This window comes from Bos grunniens, chromosome 9, assembly GCF_055505025.1.
Source record: "Bos grunniens cultivar Pamir isolate PY7600 chromosome 9, Bosgru_T2T1.0, whole genome shotgun sequence".
Classification (NCBI taxonomy): domain Eukaryota; kingdom Metazoa; phylum Chordata; class Mammalia; order Artiodactyla; family Bovidae; genus Bos; species Bos grunniens.
Genome location: NC_141173.1, coordinates 39973994 through 39999818, shown reverse-complemented (window position 1 = coordinate 39999818; position 25825 = coordinate 39973994). Strand labels below are relative to the sequence as shown.

The window sequence follows — 25825 nt, the reverse complement described above, 5'->3', positions numbered from 1 at the left end:
TTGCCTGGCACGGTTTCTGAGGAAAAGTTGCATATAATTCTTACCTTTGCTTCTCTATAAGCTAGGTGGTTCTTACCCTTTGGCTTCTTTGAGGACTTTTATTGTTGATTTTCTGCAGTATGAAAATGATGTCCCTAGGTTTAGGTTTTTGGGTTGTTTTTTTTTTTGGCATTTATTCTGTTTGGTGTTCTCTGAACTTCCTGGATCTGTAGTTTGGTGTTTGACCATTTGCTCCTATTGTTCTTCAGTTGCTAAATCATGTCAGACTCTTTGCGACCCCATGGACTGCAGCATACCAGGCTTCCCTGTCCTTTACTATCTCCCAGAGTTTGCTCAAATTCATGGTCTTTGAGTTCATGATGCTATCTAACCACCTCATCCTATGCCTCCCTCTTTTCCTTTTGCCTTCAATCTTTCTCAGCATCAGGGTCTTTTCCAATGAGTCGGCTCTTCGCACCAGGTGGCCAAATTATCGAAGCTTCAGCTTCAGCATCAGTCCTTCAATGAATATAGAAGATTGATTTCCTTTAGGACTGACTGGTTTGATCTCCCTGCTGTTCTAGGGACTCTAAAGAGTCTTCTTCAGCACCACAGTTAGAAAGCATCAGCTCTTCAGCACTTCTTAATGGTCCAACTTTAACATCCGTACACGACTACTGGCAAAACCATAGCTTTGACTGTATGGACCTTTGTCAGCAAAGTCATGTCTCTGCCTTTTAATACACTAAGTTTGTCATAGCTTTCCTTCCAAGGAGCAAGCGGATGTCTGACATTAATTAGGGGAAGTTCTCAGTCATTATTGTTTCAGTATTCCTTCTGTTCTTTTCTTTCTTTCTGGAATTTTTATTACATATATATCACACTATAGTATTAGGACACCTTTTCCTTTCTTTTTCTTCTTTTGAGTTTTAGCAGTTTCTACCAAGAGTTCTTCAAGCTCAGAGATTTTTTTCTTAGTCATGTTCAGTGTAGTAGTCAGAGGCATTTTTCATTTCTCTTACAGTATTTTTGATTTCTAGCAGTTCTTTTTAGTTCTTTCTTAGAATTTCTACCTCTTTGCTTATATTGCCCATCTATTCTTGCATGCTATCTATTTTAGCCATTGGAGGGAGCTCTTAGCATCCTAACCATAGTTTTAAATTTGCAGTCTGATAGTGCCAACATCCCTTCCCTATCTGAGTCTGATTCTGGTGCTTTCTTTGTTTCTTCTGTGTTTTTTGGCTTTTGGTATGTCTTGCAATTCCTTCTGACAGCCAGACATGATGTACTGGGTAAAAGGAACTGCTATAAACAGGCCTTTAGTAATGTGGAAAAGGTGCTGGGGAGAGAAGGACGTGCTCTTCAGTCCTAAGAGTAGGTCTGTTTTTCAGTGAACCTGTGCCTCTGGACTATAGACTTCATAAATAATTTTCAATTTTTCACCCCACTTTGGTGGGACAGGATGACTAGAGCAGGCCAGAGTATTTTTCTTCCATGTAGAAGGCTAGAGCAGTTGGAGTTAGGTATTTCTCTTTTCCCAGGTCAGTTAGGCTCTGATGAAACTCCAACAGCTTGGGCTCTGCTTAAATAGTTTCTCCTGAGGGCAGACTTTGTTAAACACAGAACACTCTAGTGTATTTCAGAATGGTTCTTTTCCCCTCTCTGTGCCAGAAGCACAAGGAAATTTTTCACTGATATTCACTGTGAAAACCTGCCTCAGCTCCTAGTTGTGTGGGGACCCTGATGACTGGGTCCATTGGGGTTTTTTCTCTCTCAGATTTGTTTAGCCTGAGCCTCCAGCAATTCATCAGCTATGGTTCTATTTTTACTGTGGCACTGGTTCTCAGACTTGTGCTCATGGATTACACTCTGGTAAGCTGCGAGTCTCTGTATTCACCTGTTGGGCCTCTTCAGTTGGGGGGAGGGGTAGCAGTTTACCCTGTGACTTCGCCTCTCCAACAGATCTAAGAGGAGTTGTTGACTCTTCCGTTTGTTTGGCTTACTTGGTGGGAGGACAGAGTGGAGACTTTGAGTTTCTTACATGCTGGACATATAACCAGAAGTCCCTTGCACAAGTTTTTGCAGTTTACTTTGCCTACTGTGAGCTGTCCGGGGACTTTCTTCTTCCACTGCTTTTCCTTTGCTGAACGACTGCAAATATGGCATACCACAATGCTCTAGCCTTCATCTGGCATGAAAAGATCATCAACCGAACAACAGTACTCTGTTCTTTTCTCAATTAGTGAATTACTGTATTACTCTGTCATACTACTTTGTATTTATGTCCAATTAACACCCTAATTTAGTAAATAATAAGAAATTAGACTTTTTAATGAAGAGTGTCTTAATTGATGCTTTTGAACTGTAGTGTTGGAAAGACTCTTTAGAGTCCCTTGGACTGCAAGGAGATCCAACCAGTCCATCCTAAAGGAAATATTCATTGGAAGGACTGATGTTGAAGCTGAAACTCCAATACTTTGGCCACCTAATGCAAAGAACTGACTCATTTGAAAAGATACCCTGATGCTGGGAAAGACTGAAGGCGGGAAGGGGACGACGGAGGATGAGATGGTTGGATGGCATTACCGACTCAGTGGAGATGAGTTTGAGTAAACTCTGGGAGTTGGTGATGGACAGGGAGGCCTGGCGTGCTGCAGTTCATGGGGTTGCAAAGAGTCAGACACAACTGAGGAAATGAACTGAACTACTGCAAAAGAAAGGTTTTACTTTATATCTACCGGTATACTAGTAAATAGGGAATGACTTTTTTTTTGACATTTAGAGAAGACAAATGAACTAGGCTCAGATCTCTATCAATACATTAAAAGGAATTATTTAGTACCAGTATTACTGTAAACAATGCTGTAAAGGTGGCACAGAAACCTCATGCCAATAATGGATTACGATATGGTCATCCAGGTATCCAGAAATGTGTATGCTAATTTATAAAATTATCATTAAATAGAGTTCTCATAGAGAAAACCCACAAATCTCTAAGAATATGTATGTATATAAGCCCTGGTTTAAGAAAAACTGATGCTATGTCATGGAAATGAAACACTTTAAAAAAACAAAATGCTTCAATGAACAGGTATTCATTTAATGCCGCTTTAGTCTCTCTTAAAAAAACTATAGACTTGTATCACTTACCTCAATGCATGGCATTCTCCCAGAAAAATTAGCAGCTGTATAGCCAAATGTGACATTTGCTATCAGCTTAAGTCCTAGCTGACGTGCATCAAGCATTCGTGAAAGGACTCTGTCCTGCTTGTAAGCCTTCATTGACCGCTTCACCATGAGTCTAGTCTTCAAAATCTCCTCAAGCATTCTTGGTAGCACACCCTTTCTTACTGAAGGCTATCATAAAGGGAAAAAAAAAAAGAATGTTTAGGTCCCATAAATATTATAGGTTTAGATAATTAAGAAGGAAGCAAAAAGTATAACAATGGCCAACTGTCATGAATTGAAACAAATAGTAAGAGTGGCCACAAGACCAGTGGCAGTCAATATAAAATCATCACATTTTCTTTCTTTTGAAGAGGGCTTTTCTCCTAAAAGCTTCCTGTAATGTTTACAAATCTACTGTAGCACTACTATGTGAGCTCAGAGACCTCCAGGACGGAGGATGCCAACTAGAACGTAAAAAACCACACGAGTTCAGAGGGAAATTTTGTCACAACTTTGATCCAAACCCCCACTCTTTCAGAAAGACACACGGGATTTGTATCACTCATAACAAACCTCAGTTTTAAAAGATCTCATCCTAATGACCCCACACAGTAATCTGCATGGAACTCCATTTATCTACCTTGGAAGAATGATGAGCTGGGTTGACTCTGCTGACATTCAAACCTGCAGTTCCAGGGACTCTAGGTATTTCAAATCTGATGCTTAGACCACTAAGCCATCCCCTCCGGCCTATATTTATTAGCAATCTGGAAGAGGGGATGAATAGTGAGGTGATAAAATTTGTTGACGCCAAAAAAAAAAAAAAATCATTTGTATTAATCAAGACTAGGGAGAATTTACGAGAACTCCACTAGGAATGAAAATCACAAAACAGTATTAACTTTGAGGATGATTCACAGACACGTGCAAGGTAATGCATGTCAGACTGAACAATTAAAACCTCAGGGATAGTATAATAACACTCCTGAATACTAAAAAAAAAAAAACTAACTTTCATTAAGCTTTACACATTGGGTCAAAATGTAGATGCAAGTTCTTAAAATGCTGTTAAATGGAGATAAAATAATAAGCTACTAGATATGCGACAATGAAAACATATTCTAACCTCTAATTCATTCTGTGTACCTTTTGAAGCAGCCATGTTTATGTTAAGACATGATGTGTTATTATGTTAAAATATAACGTTTTCCAAAATGGAATATATCCTGAACTCTCCTGGTAAAATTTTTCCTCATATCTAAATGGCTAATTTTAGAATATTCTTTAAACATAGCATCCTTTGATTGGTAGAGAATGATGCTACTTTTGCTAAGTACACCAGAATGAATTTGAGGGCTAGTGGGGTCCATGCTACCACCACCAACTACTCTACTGTCCCGTGATTCTTACAGACTCACTGCTAAGGAAATAGAAAAGGAATGAAGTTGGCATATGAGAGGCAATATAATCTTCTCCTAGATCTCTTCCTATTTGCCTTTGATTTATTCATTTATGAGGCTTTTTAGTCTCTTTTTGAGGGGAGACAGAGAGAGAAAAAAGAACTCTGTTATAAGTCTGGGTATCTTCTTAAAAATATAATCAATAAATATATTAGAGTATCACTTTTAAGACAGTCTTAATTTAAAATATATAGAACAATTAGTAAAGTGCATGCTAAAGCAGTTTTAATCTTTGTAAGTTAACACTGTTGTGATCATCACGTAGCTATCTAAGTCAACCAGATTCTAATAGAGGGCAGGAGGTATATATGCAATCTATTTCTTGCAATAGTTTATTAAAAAACTAAAGTCTAACAAAAGATTTAAACCTAAATTCATGCAAAATAAGATCATTATTTTTTTTAAAAATGATTTAAAAAATTTCTTAGAAGATTCCTTGTATCTTTGATTTTTTTGAGATATTGAAGTAAGCTTTTTTTTTGTATTATATGCCAACAACATCTAGATCATTAGCTCTCCAAAGGTTAAATCACAGTTGATACCTTTCATTTATAAGAGAGTATTACCTTGACAAAAGCTATCCCATTGGGGGACACTGTGATATCATGCCTAATTTGGTAAAGTAAATCTGGAGGTACTCTTAGAGAGGTACAGCCAAATTTGAATTCATCATACCTGTTAAGGAAAAAAAAAATTAAGCAAATACTTTTTCAAATCACAGAACAGAGATTCTGGGCATTTTAGGAATCTTTCTCATTCTACTGGAAATTCATTTTTAAACATCTAAACATGAATTCATATACTTAAAACGTTCATTTGTTTAGTTACCAAAAAGCAGTTCTTTAAATACAGTTTATTAAAAGAAACATTTCTTAAATGGCACTATTCTAAAACATATGGGGAAAATCTATACTGAAATACCAAATTTCACCTCAACATATGACTACCTTACACTAAATTACCTAAAGAAAAATTTAAACCTTAAATAAAAAGACTGTAGGGGCTTCCCTAATAGCTCTGTTGGTAAAGAATCTGCCTGCAATGCAGGAGACGCCAGTTCAATTCCTGGGTCAGGACGGTCCACTGGAGAAGGGATAGGCTACCCTCTCTAGTATTCTTGGGCTTCCCTTGTGGCTCAGTTGGTAAAGAATCTGCCTGCAGTGTGGGAGACCTGGGTTTGATCCCTGGGTTGGAAAGATCCCTGGAGAAGGGAAAAGCTACCCACTCTAGCATTCTGGCCTGGAGAATTCCATGGACTACAGTCCATGGGGTCACAAAGAGTCAGACACAACTGAGAAACTTTCACTTTCAAAAAGACTGTAAACAACTTTTCCAAATTCCTATTCTTATTAAAAAGACAGAATTACCGATACAATTTCCATAAAAGCTTTCTATAAGGAGTGAATATACTTTAGACTAAAACTATAACACTTGGTTTTAATTACACAAGAATATTAGAAAGGAAGGCCATTTCTTATGAGAAAAAATTTGACATGAATAAAATCTAACATTTGGCAATTTAACTTTTTAAAAGAAAACTATTTCTAAGAAAAGTCAAGAGGAAGTCACAGCTAAAGCTATAAGATCATAATCCTGACTGTTCCACTGAAAAGTGATTTATACCAACAAATTTTATATAATTCTTATTTAACAAGAAGTAAACAAGATACAACAAATATAACAAAGATTATATTTAATAAGATATAACAAATATGTCTTATTTAACAGATATACGTGAAAAGTGAAACATAAACTGCAAGGCTGAAAGTATTTACAGTCTTGTTCACATGAGTTATCTATCCATGATGCTGAATTAATCTACAATGATCCACATACACACACACAACTACAAAGAGTGGACTAGCTGTATTACAGCCCATTCATCCTGCTCAGAAGGGTAGTCTCATATGCAAAGAGACACTCAAAGAGAGTCTAAGTTTAGTAAGAAGTATGACGTGTAGCAAAGTAATTGTAAATATGAAAAAAACTTACTTCCCCAAGTTTTCCACGTGACCGAGGCAGGTGGAGAAACAGTAGTTGTATGCAATTACAATAGAAGGATACAGTGACTGGAAATCCAGAACGAGAACAGAGTTGCTATAGAAGCGAGATTCAGGCTCCATAATTAGGGGAACACACTGTGGGGCTCTCATCTGAGATCTCTGCTGTACACTAGGTGTCACAGGAATATAGTTCATTGGTTTAGCAATACGCAACATCATTGATTCCACACGGTACTGCAGGCAGAGAGGTGGAAGTAAGGAGAGAAGAAGAAACTTAAAAACAAATATACTGGTCTTCTGAATATGTCGAGAATCATGTGGGAGATGTTTTGTTCTTCAGAATACAGCTGCATGACTTTCTCACACCACAGTTACATAGTAATGGTTATTTCATCAGCTTTCATAACTTTTATAAAAACTGTAAAATATGTCAAATAACTTATACAACAAGCCAATTTTAAAAAGACACAGTTACATTTAAGATTTAAAAATAGCTATATCATAATAAAAGATGTAGAAGAGACAGCTGTACAATGTAACAATTTCATTGAAAAAGCTGGCCAATAATCTTTCAAAAATTTATTCGGGAAAATCAGAGGATGGCAATGAGGAGACTTGAGATGGATAAATGTTATCTCAATTTCCCAAGAAGGAAACACAAGGATTCCAAAACTGAAAGATAGGTTAATAATGGTCCTTCACAAAAATGAATCAAGCAATTATTTATGGTAACAGCTATAAAGTGGACAGTCTGTAGTTTGAGGGGGGAAAAACAAAAAGCACTCACAAAAACCAGTATGGGTTCTCTGAAATGTTCTCATATGGTTTTAAGGTATCTCTCTGCCTTTTATTATAAGCCAGCTCAAACAGGCTTTGAAACTCATGGGAGTATAAATAAGTAAAATCAATATAAAGCAATAAAATAAAATACAGCAACAAGTAATGCTAAAGTAATTAGAGCTCTAGGTTTGCTATATTTGCTGAATTGGTAGACTGGGGGAATGTTACAGACATAAAATAATCAAAAGATTTTATGAGGTTAAGGAATCTGAGTGATTTAATATAGTATCCCAGATGGCTTAGCACAGTGTTTAACACACTAAAAGTATTCAAATAAATATTTGTTGAATAAAAGCAGGAAACCATTTCAGCAAGGCATTTAAACAAAATCTTTCATGATAGCCTTGGGAATCTAATTAGAGAGATATGAGTTAAATGCCTTCTAAGGTCCCATTTATCTTTAATATTTAAAAAAAGTGATACAGCCCATTTACACTGATTCCCAAATCCTTCCTCTTTTTTTTTTTTTAAATATTAGTTATCTGTTGGAAGTTTTGGAACTCCCAAAAGTAGGACTGTATGACAAAAGAACTAGACTTTCTTTACCGCTTCTCCAGTTCTAAGCAGCTTTCAAAGCATCCCTAATCACAGTGACAGTATTTAGGAATAGAATATCATCCTCAAGGGCACAGCCATTTATTTTTTTATTACCATGTAAAATTCAGCAGTGGTCAAAAAGTTGGTATGGAGAGAAAATAAAAAAGCAAAGCTATTAAGTGAAATTAAGCTTTTCCAGAAAACAAAATGATAAGATTTGATTAACCAGCTACATACTAGTTGGTATCAGACACAAAGTTAAAAAAAAAAAAAAATCAGATCATTTCAACATCTCAAAAGTATATCATTCACATAGAACTTTCAAGTGTGCAATAAAATTGATTTCCTACCTGTGAACCCCTTGTCAGTACATGTAAAAACTGAATACCAAAAAGTCTAGCCATTTCACTGGTTTTCCCAATTAGGTCCAGCTGTTCTAACATTTGGAGATTTCCACGGACACGGCTAATATAATGATCAACCATTTTCCATCTGTTAAAAGAGAATCCACGCGATGAACATTTGGGAAACGTTTGGGTACTTGAAACTAGTACATTTTCATTATGCCAGAAATTACCTATTAAAAGTGAAGTTATTTTAGAAGGGAGTCACGATGGAGTCTTTATCAAAATATGTTAAGGATAAAGATTAGAAAACTGCAGATATTTCAAGGGCATAAAACCTAGTGAAAATATATAAAGTTCAAAACAGTACTTGTGATAAGGTGATAAGACTAATTATTTTTAATATTTTGCTGATCTTCCTCTATTTTTGCATTGGCAAGCAGTAACACTCTCTTAGATGCCACTGCTGATGATGCAGTAATTACACAATTATATTATTTTATCTATAGGCTTTTAAAGAACATGGAACCTTTAAGTCATCACTGTTAATACCAGTCTCAAATAAAAGTATGCACTGGCATTTTACGGGAAGAAACAGTGATTTGGTTGGTGGAGATTTAGAAAAATCAGGAAAATAATTTTAACGAGACCACACATAGGTAAACAAATATGTCATATCAGTATTTCCTGTGAAAATATAAATATTCTGTTCTTCGACTTAAACCCTGAAAACCTCTTTACCCTACCGTTTTATAAATAAGCAAACAATAGGGCTTCCCTGGTGGCCAGTGGTAAAGAACCCGCCTGCCAATGCAGGAGACACAGGTTTGATCCTTGGGTTCAGGAAGATCCTACATGCTGTGGAGCAACTAAGCCCAAGTACCACAAGTACTGAGCCTGTGCTCCAGAGCCCAGGAGCTGCACCTACTGAGTCCATGTGCTGCAACCACTAGAGCCTGCACACCCTAGAGTCCGTGCTCCACAACAAGAGAAGACACCACAATGAGAAGCCTCTGCATGGCAACTAGAGAGTAGCCCCCTCTTCCCACACCTAGAGAAAGCCTGTGCAGCAGTGAGGACCCAGTGCAGCCAAAAATAAATAAATAAAACTATTAAAAAAAAAAAGCAAACAACAAAACCTTCACCAAAGTTATGAAAGGAAGTTTTGATTTTAGTATTATTAGACTATAAAAATGACTCAAAGATATACGATAAAGAATAAAACCTATTCATTTAAAGAATATTAAGTTTCAAATATATTGTAACTTTTAATTATGTGGGTTTTAAAACAAGATAGTCATATAATAATTCAATAAACTTATTTAAAAACCTGTTCCTAAGACACATGATTAATCCATACAAAAAATGAGAAAATGAACATGAAAAGAAAAAAAAGAAATCACCCTATAATTAAAAAGATAATAAAAGTGTTAGTGAGGATGTAGAAAAGTTATAACCCTCACACACTGCAGTAGGAATGTAAAATAGAGCAGTTGCACTAGAAACAGTCTGGCAATTCCTCAAATTGTTAAAAACAGAGATTTAACAGAGTATAACCGACCAATTCCACTCTTAAGTATATATGTCCAAGGGGAATAGAAATATTCACCTACACCAAAACTTGTACAAATATTCATAACAGCATTTTCAAAATAGCCAAAATGTGTAAATAACTCAGGTGTCCATCAACTACTGAATAAGTAAAATGTGGTATATACCCACACAGTGGGGTATTATTTGGTAAAAAAGGAAATAAAGTATTAACACATGCTACACATGAATGAATCTGGACTGTATATTCTGATGATTCCACTTATATGAAAGGTCCAGAACAGGCAAATCTATGGAGACACAAAGTAGACCAGTGGTTGCTTAAGATGGGGATGCGGGGGAGAAGAGGTGAAGAAGGGAGGGTTGGAGGGTGATGACATGAAGAATGGAAATATTCTAAAATTTATTGTGATAATGGTTGCACAACTCGGAATACAATAAAAACCATGGAACTGTACACTTTAAATGGTGAATAGTATGGTATATGAGAGAATTACATCCAAATAAAACTGTTGAAAAGAACGAAGCAAACAAAAAAAACCTTAAAATTTATTAATACTCAATTTTTAAAGTAAAATGAATAGAAATACTGTTCTATAACTTGCATTTTTTACAATGTATTGTGACTATTTCTCCACATTTATGTATTTTTTATAGCTATTGAGTATACTATTGTATGGTCATAACAATTTAGTGTCTTTGTTGAGTATCTTTTATTACTATAAACAATGCTGTGGTGAACATTTTTCTTTTGGCCACCCCACGTGGCATGTAGAATCTTAAGTTCCCCGACCAGGGACGAAAGCCATACCCCCTGCAGTGGAAGCATGGAGTCCTAACCACTGGACCACCAGGGATGAGCATCTTTGTAGTTAAGTCTGTGTACAGATGCTTAAATATTTCCTTAAGCTAAATTCATAGATTTGGTCTTTTTAATATGAAATGACACACTGCTTTTTAGATAATCTTAATAATTTACATTCATACTAGTAAAGTGTTTCCATGCATCTCTGTCAACACTAGGGATTGCAATTTTAAAAATTATTTTAGTTTGATAGGCAAAAAAACTATATCACATTTTAATATGTATTATTTTAGATCATTCATATAATTCTTCAGTAATACATACAGCCAAATGTAAAGCTAAGATAATACATATATGTGGATTCAGTCAGTTCCTTTAAAATATATTAATTCCACTTTCTTGATTTTACTTGGCAAAAACATACTTATCATCCTATATAACACCTAATTAGATGTAGCACAATATGCATTTCGAACACTCTAGGGTTTATAAACAAACCACTGAATGTAGTTATTAATGTAGATACTAAGTTTAATATCAAGTTTCATTTTATTTACTGGTATATAACTTCCCCTAAGCTTCTATTTCTATAAGGCTTTGATCATAAGCTCAGTATTTTCTGTGATTTCACTTCACTTCCTTGAGATTCCTTAAACGAGATTGGAGGACAAGTGGACATGCTCAGAAAGCAGTTACTTCAAATATAGCAGATTGTTTTTAAGGCTCAATCTTCCTATCCTCACCATCATATGGCCTTATAATTCAGTAAGCAGCTCTACTCATTTCTAACATCAGATACATTAATTTTAAGACTATGTTCTTTATACAGATATTTTCTAAGCTTATTAACTATCCATTTTACCTTTAAAGAAAAGCAGAGGTGGAAACTTTCATTTCAGATTACAGACGAGTAACTGGTACTAGACTAGCTCTCTTGGATAAAAGATTCAGGGTAATTGTTTCTGGGCAGTGAGCAATAGGCAGTGCAGGACGATGCTCCTTGAGAGAAGGGAAACTCATATGAAATGAGCCTCAGGTTGTCTGGAGATAATTTCCTAAACCCAGTGCAGTATGCTAGGTCTGAGCAAAGTGTGGCTATACTGCTAAGCTGAGGAGACAAGAGTTTAGAGTTCAGGCAGGCTGTATCTGCAATCTGTGGAAAAGGGCATCTGTGCAAAGGGAAGGAGTTAGGAGTTAGTAGTACAGATGGGGGTTTCTTGTGAGTGGCCCAGGGCTACGCGGAAAAATGAGCAGGGAGAGGCTTACTAGAGAGTAGCAGTTGGGGACCTGAGTCTGGAACAGAACTTGTAAGACAGTGTTGTAGTTGAAGGTCTGGCCATGCCAGAGTGGAGAGACTTCATGAACCCCTTATGAACAACCAAAGCATCCAGCTGAGAGCTCAGAAAAACTATGTCTTGGGAGCAAGGCATAAAGTAAGGCCACCACAAGCAAACCTAAAACCAAGCACTAACAACAGGCCTGTGGGACAGAATATGGAGACTGAGTCTTGTCAAGCTGGAGGGACTTAGAGAGCACTTTCAGCATTCCCGAGATTCATCTTAACAAAGCATAAAAAGCAGGTATGCACAAGCTCAGGTGATCAGCCAGTAACTCAGTTGCTGGCTGGAACAAAATAAACATGCTTCAGAGGAGGATAATAAAAAACCAGAATCTGTACAACAGAACATCAGTAATATCCATTACATAATCATGCAAAGAAACAAAAAAACATGACCCACAGTTAAAAAGCAGTCAACAGAAACTAATACAGAGATGGTCAGGTGCTAAATTTAGAAACTATTACAAGGTATGTTCAAAAATCTAAAGAAAAGATATTCAAAAAGTTAAAAATACAGTATTAATGAGTGGACAGGGAAATCCACTGAATACAGAAACTATCAAAAGAAAAAACCAAATGAGAATGCGGGACTAAAAATAACTGAAATACAAAATTTACTGGTTGTTCTTAACAGCAGGTTGGTGACAACAGAAGAGTTAGTAAACTTAAAGACAGATCATAAGAAAAAAAATGAAGAAAAATGTACAGAGCCTCAAGGATCTGTGGGACACTATCAGCTAGTATAATATACATACTGAAATTATGGAAAACAAAGGCAAAAAGAAAGAAACTTGAAAACAGCCCGGAAAATGTAATTCTGCTTCAGATGTAGAAAGCTGCAAAAGCATGTAACTCCAGTCTAACAATGATAAAAACCTGGATAATATACATAATCATAAGTTTTACTGAAGCCTAAAGTAAGTTAAGGTTGTAAAAGAATCAGGTGAACTAAATTTCATAGTTTCAAACCCACTGAAGGACAGACAGGACACACAACGTATTTCATCTTTGGCAGAGAAGAGGAGGGAGAGGCAACTCATAAAAGCAGGTAAGAAGGAACCAGTTAACATGTTATTAAATTCTTAAAGGTCATGTATGAGCCAGCATGACTATTTAGAATCACTGGAAGCCCTAGACACTAGGGCAGGGCACAGAGAAATGAAACCTTGCAACTTCCTCCAACCCATCTCTCATATGAAACCTTGAGCTGCTTTGGGGCCAGGAGGAAACTCTCCAATCCTTAGGGTTTATGCAGAGATTCACTCTCTTTGGGAAAAGAAGAGATGCCAAAAATGTCTATGGCTGGGAGAAGGCTGGCAGTAAAAGCTGCACTAGAGGGAAGGGCAGGAAACCTCCCCTGTTCCAACTGTGTGCCTTGTACCAAGTAACAAGCAGCAGTTGTCTACCACTAGGAAAGGGGAAAGAAACATTCCCACCATAGCTTTCAGGCAAAGAAATACCACTGCAAAGGCAGGAGTAGAAGTGTAAGCCATTTTCCTCTGTGGGAGAGTCAGGAAACATACTTGGATCCGGCCCTGGCAGTGATGCAAAGCGGAGGTCCATCACCGTTGTGGGACGAGCAGGAATGCTGAAGGAGCCTCATCCCCAAGGCCTAGGAGAACAGGAACTCTCAAAGACTAACTCTGGGCCTGGGAAGTGAATAATCCCCCTGTCTCCACTCTGAGCCTTACACAGAGTAACAGCAGCAGCAGCCATCCACTCATTAAGCCTGACTTTTCCATACACTGGAAAAAGGAGAATGACCATTGATTCCTCATCAGAAATAATGACGCCACAGGAAAAGGGAATAAAATCTTTACAGCAGTGAAAGAAAAAGAATTCTCAACTCCAGAATTAGTGAAAATATCATTCAAATATAAGGGGGAGATGAAGACATTTTTAGATAAATAAAGGCTGAGAGAATTTGTTTCCAGCAGTCTTGCACTAGAAGAACTGCAAAGAAAACAATTCAGCAGTGTCTTAAAAGATTAAACATGCTAATCATGTGACCTGGAAATTTCATTCCTAGAGAAATGAAAACGTATGCATACAGTTTTATTCACAATAGCCTCAGACCAGAAACAACTCAACTGTCCCTCAACAGGTGACTGGGTAAACTGTGGTATCCTCATACAAATGATTATTATTTAGTAACATAAATAGGAACAAACTTTGGTTTGTGCAACATGGTTGAATCTCAACATGCTGAGTTTCTTAAAAGAAGACAGACACAAAAGGGTAGTCTGTAAATAATTCTAATAATACAAAGTTCTAAAACTGCAAAACTAATCTATAGTAATAGAAATTCAATTTGTACTTATGTGGGTGGTTAAGGAATAGTTAGATTAATGACAGCTGTATATGGGAATTTTCTGGGTGTTAGAAATGTTCTTTATCTTGACTGGGCTAGTGATTACAGGGTGTATACATTTTTCAAAGTCACTGCACAATATACTTTAAATGTGTACATTTTATTGTATATAAATTATACTCCAGTAATAGGGCTTCCCTGATAGTTCAGTTAGTAAAGAATCTGCCTGCACTGCAGCTGAGACCCCGGTTCAATTCCTGGGTCAGGAAGATTCACTGGAGAAGGGATAGGCTACCCACTCCAGTATTCTTGGGCTTCCCTTGTAGCTCAGCTGGTAAAGAATCCACCTGCAATGCAGGAGACCTGGGTTGGGAAGATCCCCTGGAGAACAGAAAGGCTACCCACTCCAGTATTCTGACCTAGAGAATTCCATGGACTGTATAGTCCATGGGATCACAAAGAGTTGGACACAACTGACTGACTTCCACTTTCACTATTGATTTTTAAAAAGAGATATTATCCTCTTTAGAATTATAAAACATTACCTGTATAGATCTGTCTTGTTATCAAACCAATCTGATAAGACTCGAAAAGTAAAGAGGGGAAAACGCTGATGAAGAACATGAAAGCTCACATTTTCAAAGGTGTAGTTATTTAGAGCCACCTAGGAAAAAAAAAAAAAAAGAAAAACTCCATTATAACAACACTCATACTTACATGCGAATTTGTTTCTAAAAGATTCTAAATATTAGTTCTAACTTTTCATATGATATGAAAGCTACTTGTAAAAATAATCTGTATTACAGTTTAATCACAATTAATTTAAAACTATGTAGACACTGCCTACTGGACAGAAATGTTTGTACTAAATTAACATTTAATTGGAAAAATAATCAGACCTGTAAGATTCAACTTGGTCATATAATACTTACTTCAGAGATTCCAGTTCTTATCACTTCTGTTTATATCTACACCAATAAAAATACTGACAAACAGATTATTTTCAAGCAAGTTAATTTTTTGTTCTTCCCATACTTACTTTCTGGTCCTGGATGACAGGCTGATTAACATGCTCCCACAGATTCAAGAATGAGTTACCTAGTTAAAGGCAGGCATTCATCCTGCTCACAAGAATTACATCAGTACTAAGACCCAATACATGGACATTATAGGGTCACTTAACTTCATCCCCAAAGCAAAAGATTAAAAAGAAATGGCAGAAATGTTTCTTTATCTTCAAAATATGTAAGTGAAAACTGTGTTACTGGGAAAAGAATACTAGAAAAGGGTCCAAATTCACAAAAACATACCTCTAGCTAGATGATCTCTCATAAATACCTACAAGACACAGCAATCTAGACAAAGACAGTTATTTCACTGTAAATGAAAATTATGGAATCAGCAGTCACCATTCTTAGGGCAGATTGGGGTTGTGAGGAACAGTTCAAATAGCACTTCACATTTGTATATAACCATCTTCAAATACTTTCTTTTCTACCTCTACAATCCAACAAGTACAAAACAGAGACTGAATGTTAAGCTCATCTCAGTCCAGTGACCCAAACTGGTCTCACTTTATCTACAATTTCTATCAATCTCCAGAAAAACAGCACCAAAATGTGGCATATTTCATGGAGTGTGTGTATGTAACTTACACCTGGACACACAGACTTTTAAACTTTGGAATGAGCCTATTTATTATAAAGTCACCAGTATAAAACAGATAATAACACATTATCTTGGAAGTAAATTACTACCATTTTTTAAAAAATTGGTATTGCCCTGGAGTACTTCCCTCAAAAATAAATGAATAACTCATTATCAAATCCCCATACTTGAATGACTCTTGTACATGTTAATGAATATTTTAATTTAGTTTAAAATTTTTTTCTATTTAGTTTCATAGAAAATGGAACCAAATATCTGACCTCAGGTAGTTACATGATTACCTAATACAGAGTACAGCACTTCAGACCAAACCAATACTTCTGCTAGAGTATACATCATCATTATAACAAGCAAAAAATCTCTCCAGAAAAAAATCACCTGGCAGCTCTTTCATTATGGGAAGACTTGAAGTCTCCTATGTAATAAGTTGATCTATAAGGATTAACTGGGAGATTCTGTGACCTCAAACTACACTTAAATAAAATTTTAGAAATTGGTCTGTAATACCTGAGGCAGATGGGAGACTTATGTTCTGAGTTGATTTTATTTCAAATAGATTAAAATAGATAAAATAGTTTATTTCATAAATTGGATTAAGGCTAAAATATTATAACCTTGTAGCACCGACTCTACTTTGGGTCTTATTAGGGTCACAAAAGTGTAAAAATGCTCAGCTATAATCCCAGCTATAAGTAAAATTAAAGAAAAGAAAACATGAAGTCTAAAATTAAGATACTTGGAATGTTTCTAATCTTTAGTGTGGTTTACTCCACAAGTTGACATATGAATCTAAAAGTAAGAATTAGGAGTTTGTTATTTGTTTTACAAGGCAATCTAAGTGAGTTAAACATTGGAATAATGTATTATGTACAACAGATCAAAGCCAGAACTAATATAAAGGAAGAAAGTGTTGTAGTCCTTGGCCATTTATTTACTAATAAAGGAATCGGCTGATGAGAGGTATGGTTACACTTTTCCATTCATAGAGTCAATGTGCAATATACAATGGTTAGTCACTTCAGAAACAAATTCTTCAGAATGGGGAGAGGCAATCAGAGAATCACTGCAGGGGAGCCAGGAAACAAAGAGGAAAGGGACAAAGAGGAAGGAGACAATGAGGAAGTGCCTGGGCCCTATTATTCTACCACCTTACTCTCTCAGTTGTTCCTCACTTCCCCAAAGTCTTCAATTACAAGTTCTGATTGACATAAACTTTATACAGAAATGCCAGGCTGGATGAAGCATAAGCTGTAATCAAGATTGCCAGGAGAAATATCAACAACCTCAGATATGCAGATGATACCACCCTTAAGCCAGAAAGCAAAGAAGAACTAAAGAGCCTCTTGATGAAAGTGAAAGAGGAGAGTGAAAAAGTTGGTTTAAAGCTCAACATTCAGAAAACTAAGATCATAGCATCTGGTCCCATCACTTCATGGCAAACAGATGGGGAAACAATGGAAAGAGTGACAGACTTTATTTTTTGGGCTCCAAAACCATTGCAGATGGTGACTGAAGCCATGAAATTAAAAGACGTTTGCTCCTTGGAAGAAAAGTTATGACCAACCTAGACAGCAGATTAAAAAGCAGAGACATTACTTTGCCAACAAAGGTCTGTCTAGTCAAGGCTATGGTTTTTCCAGTAGTCATGTATGGATGTGAGAGTTGGACTATAAAGAAAGCTGAGCGCCAAAGAATTGATGCTTTTTAACTGTGGTACTGGAGAAGACTCTCAAGAGTCTTCCCTTGGACAGCAAGGAGATCCAACCAGTCCATCCTAAAGGAAATCAGTCCAGAATATTCACTGGAAGGACTGACGCTGAAGCTGAAACTCCAATAATTTGGCCACCTGATGCCAAGAGCTGACTCACTGGAAAAGACCCTGATGCTGGGAAAGATTGAAGGTGGGAGGAGAAGGGGATGACAGAGGATGAGATGGTTGGATGGCATCACTGACTCGATGGACGTGGGTCTGGGTGAACTCCGGGAGTTGGTGATGGAAAGGGAGGCCTAGCGTGCTGCAGTCCATGGGGTCACAAAGAGTCAGACACGACTGAGCTAAACTGAACACAAATTTATAGTGAACCCATGAATTGTAATGTATGCATACATCCATTAAACCACCACATAGATGAAGAAATTTCTAGGGCACTGAAAGGCTGCCTTGTGCCCTTTCCCACTCAGTACTCACCAAAGTTATAGTCTAGGCTTGTTCATTTTAAAACTTCATATTTCCATACTTTAAATGGAAACATTTAACATGTACTATTATTTATCTGGTTTCTTTTGGTCAAAATTACCTTTGAGATTCAATAGCTGTTCAGTGCGACAATATTCCATCGTTCTTCATTGCTAGGTGGTATTCTTTCATTACAGCTGCTTACTCTGTACCCTACTAGACACCAGTTATTGGTGACAAGTCTATCTCCCATAGTGTTCTTTGACAGCAGGAACATCTCTGTACATCCTTCCCACTCACTTCTCACTCTGCACCAAGACTCAACAGTGATCTGTCTTTCCTCTAAATGTATGTATCATTTATGTCTCATTTGGCTCTTATATGCCTGTAGGGTCAGTGACAGATGGTCTATCAAAACCATATATATGGGAGATATGTGTATACATACACATCACTGCCCACCCCCACACTCATTTCAAACATGCTCTATGTGCCCAGAGAACTTTTTATCTGACTACTCCTCCTTAGCATCTGATTCCTCTGTTTCTCAAAATGTTTTCATTCACAAAAACGTGCTTGCATCAACCCTGCTGGCTCTCTCCATTTACTTCTCAGTGAGCTCATCCACACTCTAATGTGACTTCCAAGGCTGTACCTCTCATCCAGACTCTACCCCATAATTGGGACTTTCCTACTTAAATGTCTGTTGAGTATATTTACATGGATATATGACTGATATCTCATGCTCATTATTCTTAATCTTCAGTTTCCCATCTAAACGTGATCTTAAACCATCTATGTCAGAACCCTGATAATCATTCTCGACACATCTTCATTTGTTTGTACATCCAATTCTTGCATACTCTCTAAACTGTTTTGTGAATCCTGATATCACTGTCAACTTTCATTTGAGGAACTACAATAATGTTCTTACTGGTTTCCTTACCTCTGGTCTTCTCCCCTTCTACACAACTACCAGGAGACAAGTCTCTGAGATAAAATCACATCAGTGCCTCTGTATTACCTTAACCAACACAACGATCATACTCTGAGACCTGTGATTACCAGTAATTGTATCCTCTCCATAATTTCATGCAATCCATCCTCTTAACACTGTCTCCTTCTGGTTTACTCCCCTTGGTGCCTTGACCTCTTTGCTCCTAACCTAGCTCAATTTCACAGTCAATTATCATAATCCTAACCTCACACTAACATTTGGTTCTCTGCCCCCTCTTGATTCCTTTGTAATTAATTCAATTTTAGCAAAAACATAATTCTTTGCCTGCAAGCTGTGATGAAATCTAAACCTCTGTTACTCTGTACTTGAATCTGTGAATCTGAACAGTTGGCAGGTATCACTTTACTTTCCTGATGCAAATCTCAATTGGGTAGCCTAGCTTCTATATTTTCTTAATTAACCATTCTCAAATTCCCCTAGATGACACTTCTCTCTTCAAACCCAGAGAGCCCCTCCATACTGCTCACTCTCAGCTAAAAACAGTGTTTCTTATTTCAGAGAGAAAACTGAAGCAGGGGCTTCCCTTGTGGCTCAGTAGTAAAGAATTTGCCTGCCAATGCAAGGGGTCATGGGTTTGATCCCTGACCTGAGAAGAACCCACATGCCGTGGAGCAACTAATTCCATGCGCTGCAACTATTGAGCCTGTGCTCTGCAAGGAGACGCCGCCACGAGAAACCTGCATGCCACAATCAAGAGTAACCCCCGCTCGCTGCAACTAGAGGAAAGCTCAAGCAGCAACAAAGACCCAGCACAGCCAATAATAAATAAAAATTTAAAAATTATTAGAAAAAAGAAAACTGAAGGAACAAGATGAGAGCTTACACAAATTGTCACCCTCACATCTACCCACCTAACAACATCCGCCATGATAGTCTGCCTTCTTGCCTGCTAAAATAGAGGAAACAGCTATACCCTTAATCTTAATTTGATATAAAACTTAACTTGATCTAAATCTAAAACAGATCTGCCCAGATCTGTGCACTAGAGATGGCGTTCTGTAACAGCTGTTGAACTGAATCAGTTCAGTATTTGTTGAAACTGATCTATTTCCAATCTACTTTGCAAATTCTTGAAAAGCCTAGATTAAGTTGATATCTGGAAGTCCTCTAAATAAAATCCTTTGGGGGAAGAGTCATTTATTCTTTCATTCACTCAGTCAACAAGTATATCATGAGCACTATTAAGAGGCACTTTGTTACTGAGGATTCGGAGTCTAGAGGGAATAACAGTAATTCCATGTTAAAGTTATGTAGGACAGTGAAAACTATTAATAGTATATTAAAAAAATAAAATAAATTTTAAATCCAAAGTAACATTTAAAAAAAAGATATCCATTCAGCTGTAAATTGTATCTGGGTGGTGCAACTGTTGTTGAGGTGTCCTAGAAAGAACAAGGGGGTTTCACTTTCACTTTGCAAACTCTTCTGTTTTTTTTAAAATAGAAAATATAAATTATTTTTAATAAAGAATATATTAAAAACAAATATAAAGACTAAAGAAAACAATAATAGAGTTAGAAATAGCTGAGTGCCATAGGGAGACACAAAGAAATAAAGATAATAAGGAGCTTCTGGAACTGTTTAAATCCATAAAAAATAGTCTAAGGGCCTCTAATAATTATAAAGAAATTCTTAGGGCCAAAATCATAACCCTTAAAGTTCTGTACAACCTGAGATACAAGACAATACTTCCCACAAGTGTACTCAGAATTTCATGGAAATTTCCAAATTGCCAGGAGTACTTTGGGTTAGAAAAAAGTGATAATCTAATTTGGCTCATCTAGCAAAGTTCGGGGAGACCAGGATAAATTACCCTACTCATAACTTTCTCACAGTTGTTCCTCACAGATACAAAAAAAGAGCAGAGATGTTACATATTCAGCCTAGAGTTAGAGAAAGCCCTTGACCTTGAATCTTCCGTAAGGACTAAAAAAAGCCCTGAACTTTGAAAAAAATACTTACTCTTTAAACTGTAATTTTTTAAGCTACGCTATGCTATGCTAAGTCACTTCAGTCGTGTCTGACTCTGTGCGACCCCACAGACAGCAGCCCACCAGGCTCCCCCGTCCCTGGGATTCTCCAGGCAAGAACACTGGAGTGGGTTGCCATTTCCTTCTCCAATGCATGAAGGTGAAAAGTGAAAGTGAAGTCGCTCAGTCGTGTCCGACTCTTAGCGACCCCATGGATTGCAGCCTACCAGGCTCCTCGGTCCATGGGATTTTCCAAGCAAGAGTACTGGAGTGGGGTGCCATTGCCTTCTCCGGATTTTTTAAGCTAGTAACTGGTAATTGTTAGAGCTGCCTTTTGGATCTTCAGGAATGAAAAGACCCCTAAAACTAAGACTCGATGATTTAATTTTGTGTTTATACACTATGTGTTCATTCCAGGCAATATCAGAGACTAAAGTTTGAAATATATAATAGAATATATGAAACAAATACATCATAATCTCTGTACCTTTCATATCCTGTGCTGTGTCACTAGGAATTGCAGTTGACCCTTGAACAATACAGGGGTTAGGGGCACTGACCCTCATGCAGTTGAAAAACCTGTTTATAACTTTACAGTTAGCTCTTCATGTCTGCATATCTGCATTGCAGATTCAACCAATCTGTAGACTGTATAATACTGCAGTATGTATTTATTGGGGAAAAAAAATTCGCCAATAAGTGGATCTGTTTAGTTCAAAGCTATGTTGTTTGAGGGTCAACTGTATTTTTGAAATCACTGGGGCATTGATTATTGTACTGACAATATTTTAAGAAGAAACAACAGGATAAAATTATCCTCAAGTAGATAAATATATGGTACATTTTCAAATTAGATAAAATGTGAGCATAACTTCAGGTCTATGGGGCAGAGAGAGAATAAAAATGGGAAGGCTTTGCTGCTGGCTCAGTGGTAAAAAAAAAAAAAAAAAAATCTGCCTGCTAATGCAGGAGACACAAGTTCCATCCCTGGTCCGGGAAGATCCCATATGCTACAGAGCAAGTAAGCCTACGTGCCACAACTACTGAGCCTGTGCTTAAGAGCCTGGGAACCGCAACTATTGAGCCCACATACCACAGCTACTGACGGCTTTGTGCCCTAGAGCCCATGCTCTGCAACGAGACCATAATGAGAAGCCCTCCCACCTCACCTAGAGAGTAGCCCTCACTCACAGCAACTAGAGAAAAGCTCGAGCAGCAAAGACCCAGCACAGCCATAAATAAATGAATGAATAAATAAAATTATTTTTAAAAACAAGAATACCTAAATTTGATATTAAGAGTGTATTTCCTTATCTGGAAGAATTACTGTGTGATAGGTCCCAAAAGAATTGCAGAGAACATGCCTGGAAATTCAAATTTTTATATAAACCTAGAAGAGCCTGAAAAGATCACAACAAATAATAAGTGTACATTAGAAATAGAATGTAGTTTCAAAAGGAAGTAGTTGAAGAACAGAATCCTCTTTAAAATATAAACATTTTATCTGATATTTTAAGTCCAAAATCTGAGAATAGACCAATTTATTGTACATATCTTTTTTCTTACATTTTTGGTGAGTGTGATTGCATATTAGTAAGATAGTTTCATATTACCAAAACTCCTTTTCTGGGTCTCCAAAGACCCAACTGGAATGTGCTATTAACTATTTCCAAGTACTGTCTTTCTAGTATTTCTTGTTGAGTTGCTAAGTTGTGTCCAAATCTTTTGTGACCCCATGGACTAGCCAGATAGGCTCCTCTGCCCATGGGATTTCCCAGGAAAGAATACTAAAGTGGGTTGCTATTTCCTTCTCCAGGGGATTTTCCCTGACCCAGAGATCAAACCCATGTCTCTTGCATTGGCAAATGGATTCTTTACCACTGAGCCACGAGGGAAGTCCCTTTCTAATTCAGCTAGGTTTTAAATATCCTAATTTCAAAAAGTTCTTTCCCACGTCTACACTAAATTTTTCTTACTGTAATAAATTAAGAAGGCCAAGTTGAATTTATCTGGCCTTGTGAAAAAAGGATTTCAGAGCAAAAAGTGACGAAATTATACAACATTCCATACATACAAGATAACATTTTATGACAGCTATAGACTTACATAGCCAATGCTATTTGTGCTTAGACAGAAACAGGGTAAAAATCATCAATAATGAAGTTAAGTACTTTTATAGCTTTGCATTTTAGAAAGTAGTTTTTGTTTTTGAAACACTTAAGTATAATAAAAGTAATTCACAAGGAAGCATATACTACATAGGAAGCTATACTAATGTTCTATAATGATTAAATCATTACACTGATCTAATCTCTTACTTCCAAACCAAATTTCAGATAAAGTACCTTACCTCATTTCTCATGATTCTCCAAAGATTTAGTGTAATTCGGCCAACAATATTTATCTCACTCATTACATCTGATCCATACTCATCTCTTTCGGCTGCAAATCTATTCTCGGTTTTGTCATCTATAGAAATAAATACAGACTGCGTCAGGACTCACAGAAATCAAATTTCCAAGCGAACCGTAAGAAAATGAGAATAATAAAAATGAAGATGAAGATTAAGGATTAAATGTAATTCACAGTCTATTCTGTATTAGACTTAAGAGAATAATCATTATTTTGATAGGTTTTTCTGTCCTCTAAGTTATGAAAGAATTTTGTGAAATAAATGTATCTGAAAACTGTACATATTTTTAACAATAAAACATATATATACATATGTATTTTTAAAATAAATCCTTTTCTCTTTAAATATGATAATTACGTGCTATTTTTATGAATACCTAATATCACATCATTCTTTGGTGTTTGGATGAAAAACATTTATTATGAAACTTGTCATCTCTTGCAAAAAAAAAAATGGTAGAATTTTTAACCTAAACAATTCTCTGAAAATTTGTTGACGTTAATTAATGATGTTCGTATTGAGGATGAAATTCTATTAACTATATATAAAGAACTAGTTGAAGAGTACCTCTTATAGCATATAGACTTCTGAGTTTAGTTTTTCTAAGTGATAATTATATCTAGAATAGAAATCAAAATGTGTTTCTAGTATATAACACTGGGTATAAATGAATGTTGTTGATTAGAGGCTCTGGAATAACAAGTATATTCATCAACTCAATGACATCAGTTTGAGCAAACTCCAGGAGATAGTGAAGGACAAGGAAGCCTGGAGTGCTGCAAGTCCATGGGGTCGCAGAGAGTCAGATACGACTGAACTAAACAATGGTATTTGAATGTCTGTTGAGTCCAAGAACTTTATTTTAATACAGCTACTTTATTATGTTTGTACTATAGTGCAAAATAAAAATTGTACTTTCTACTCAGAAATGTTTTATCTTGCCCCAGGTCATGTAGTAACAAAAACTAGTATTCTAAACCTGGGTTAGTTGATTATAAAGACAATGTAGACACACCTACCACTCTTCTTTATTTTAGAGACATAATGCTTAAAAGATTTGTTCAAGTGTATAGCATAGTGATTTAGCATGTTTGCAGATTATATTCCATTATAGTTTATTACAAGATAATGGGTACAATTTCCTGTGCTCTACTGCATGAAACTAACACTATATTATAAATCAATTTAAAAAAAGGTTTCAGCTTAACACCTACATAATGTTTATTACATTCTCAGGCTCTGTTCTCAGTATTTTACAATCACCCTATGAGATAAGTTCCATTACATCCCCATTTTACAGATGAACAAACTGAAGTATCGATAGGTTAAGTAATCTATCCTGTTGGACATCCAAATCCTGTTGGCCAGGGCTCGAACCCAGGTCATCTTTCTGCAGAATGAACTGTTTACCACTAGTGCTCTTTACTACGCTTCCTTAAATCATGCCCTTTCTACCGTTTCATGCCACCTCATAAATGGTTTCAGGAATGTTCTAAAAGGACAGGAAGTTTCATTCATTATTCTGAAGTCATATACCTTGTTACAAATTAATCAACTAGTAAGTGCACTGAACACTCATGCTACCTATTCTCAATGTTCAGAACCCTATCCCCAATGAAATGATGTAAAAACTGAAATGTATCACTATTCCTCACTCAAGGGACACAGAAGCTACAAAAAATTAATTCCATGAAAAGCTAAAAGCAGCTATCTTTTTATCCTAAGATTTTGCAAAGCTCAAAATATTTGCTGTCCTTGAATCTTCTGGCTTCAACCCTTCTCTTTCCGTTTACCAACACTTTGGATATTTTGTTGACTTCATAACCCCTTTCAGGAGGCATCTTGATTGGTTTTACTAATCTTCTATTTGACCTTTAAGCCTCTGGAACTATATGCTACTTTGTCCTAGTCAGACTTGTGTGTGTGTTGGGGGGGGAGGGGGCCTTTAAAACAAAGTTATTAAAAATTTGGTAACTATAAAGAAAACATAATTTTAAAAATGCTTTAAAAAAACGAATTTTGGTATGAATGTTATTATTGTCTCCCTCTTCAATTAGAATAACACTTTTGAGAAACAGACTTCAAAATTCATGTAATTTTTTAGCCTGATACCCCCCCCTAAAAAAACAAGTTAGTATTTCTCTACCATCTCCTCCTTCCTCACCAAATAGATAAAACATAGAAACAGACAAATAAAATTATGGTATGCCAAGTCAAAGAAATGTTTTGTACTTCATAATGAT

At 36.5% G+C, this 25825-nt stretch overlaps 2 protein-coding genes across 18 annotated transcripts in view; one reads left to right on the top strand and one right to left on the bottom strand.

Annotated features, from left to right (window-relative positions):
* SLC60A2 (solute carrier family 60 member 2) overlaps positions 1-20334 on the top strand; it is a 96354-nt gene extending 76020 nt beyond the window's left edge. The window contains exon 5 of one of the 2 annotated variants that reach the window (XR_015132839.1): positions 19698-20334. The gene's annotated coding sequence lies outside the window, so the exon portion shown is untranslated. The remainder of the gene's footprint in view (positions 1-19697) is intronic. The other variant, XM_086317286.1, reaches the window with a different exon arrangement.
* REV3L (REV3 like, DNA directed polymerase zeta catalytic subunit) overlaps positions 1-25825 on the bottom strand; it is a 177994-nt gene that overhangs the window by 24014 nt on the left and 128155 nt on the right. For all 16 annotated transcript variants that reach the window (XM_086317268.1, XM_086317275.1, XM_086317267.1 and 13 more), the window contains 6 exons: positions 23520-23638; positions 14883-15001; positions 8338-8479; positions 6600-6844; positions 5174-5282; positions 3130-3336 (listed from right to left, as the gene is read on the bottom strand). In XM_086317268.1, the coding sequence (XP_086173394.1) occupies positions 3130-3336; positions 5174-5282; positions 6600-6844; positions 8338-8479; positions 14883-15001; positions 23520-23638 (941 nt within the window). The remainder of the gene's footprint in view (positions 1-3129; positions 3337-5173; positions 5283-6599; positions 6845-8337; positions 8480-14882; positions 15002-23519; positions 23639-25825) is intronic.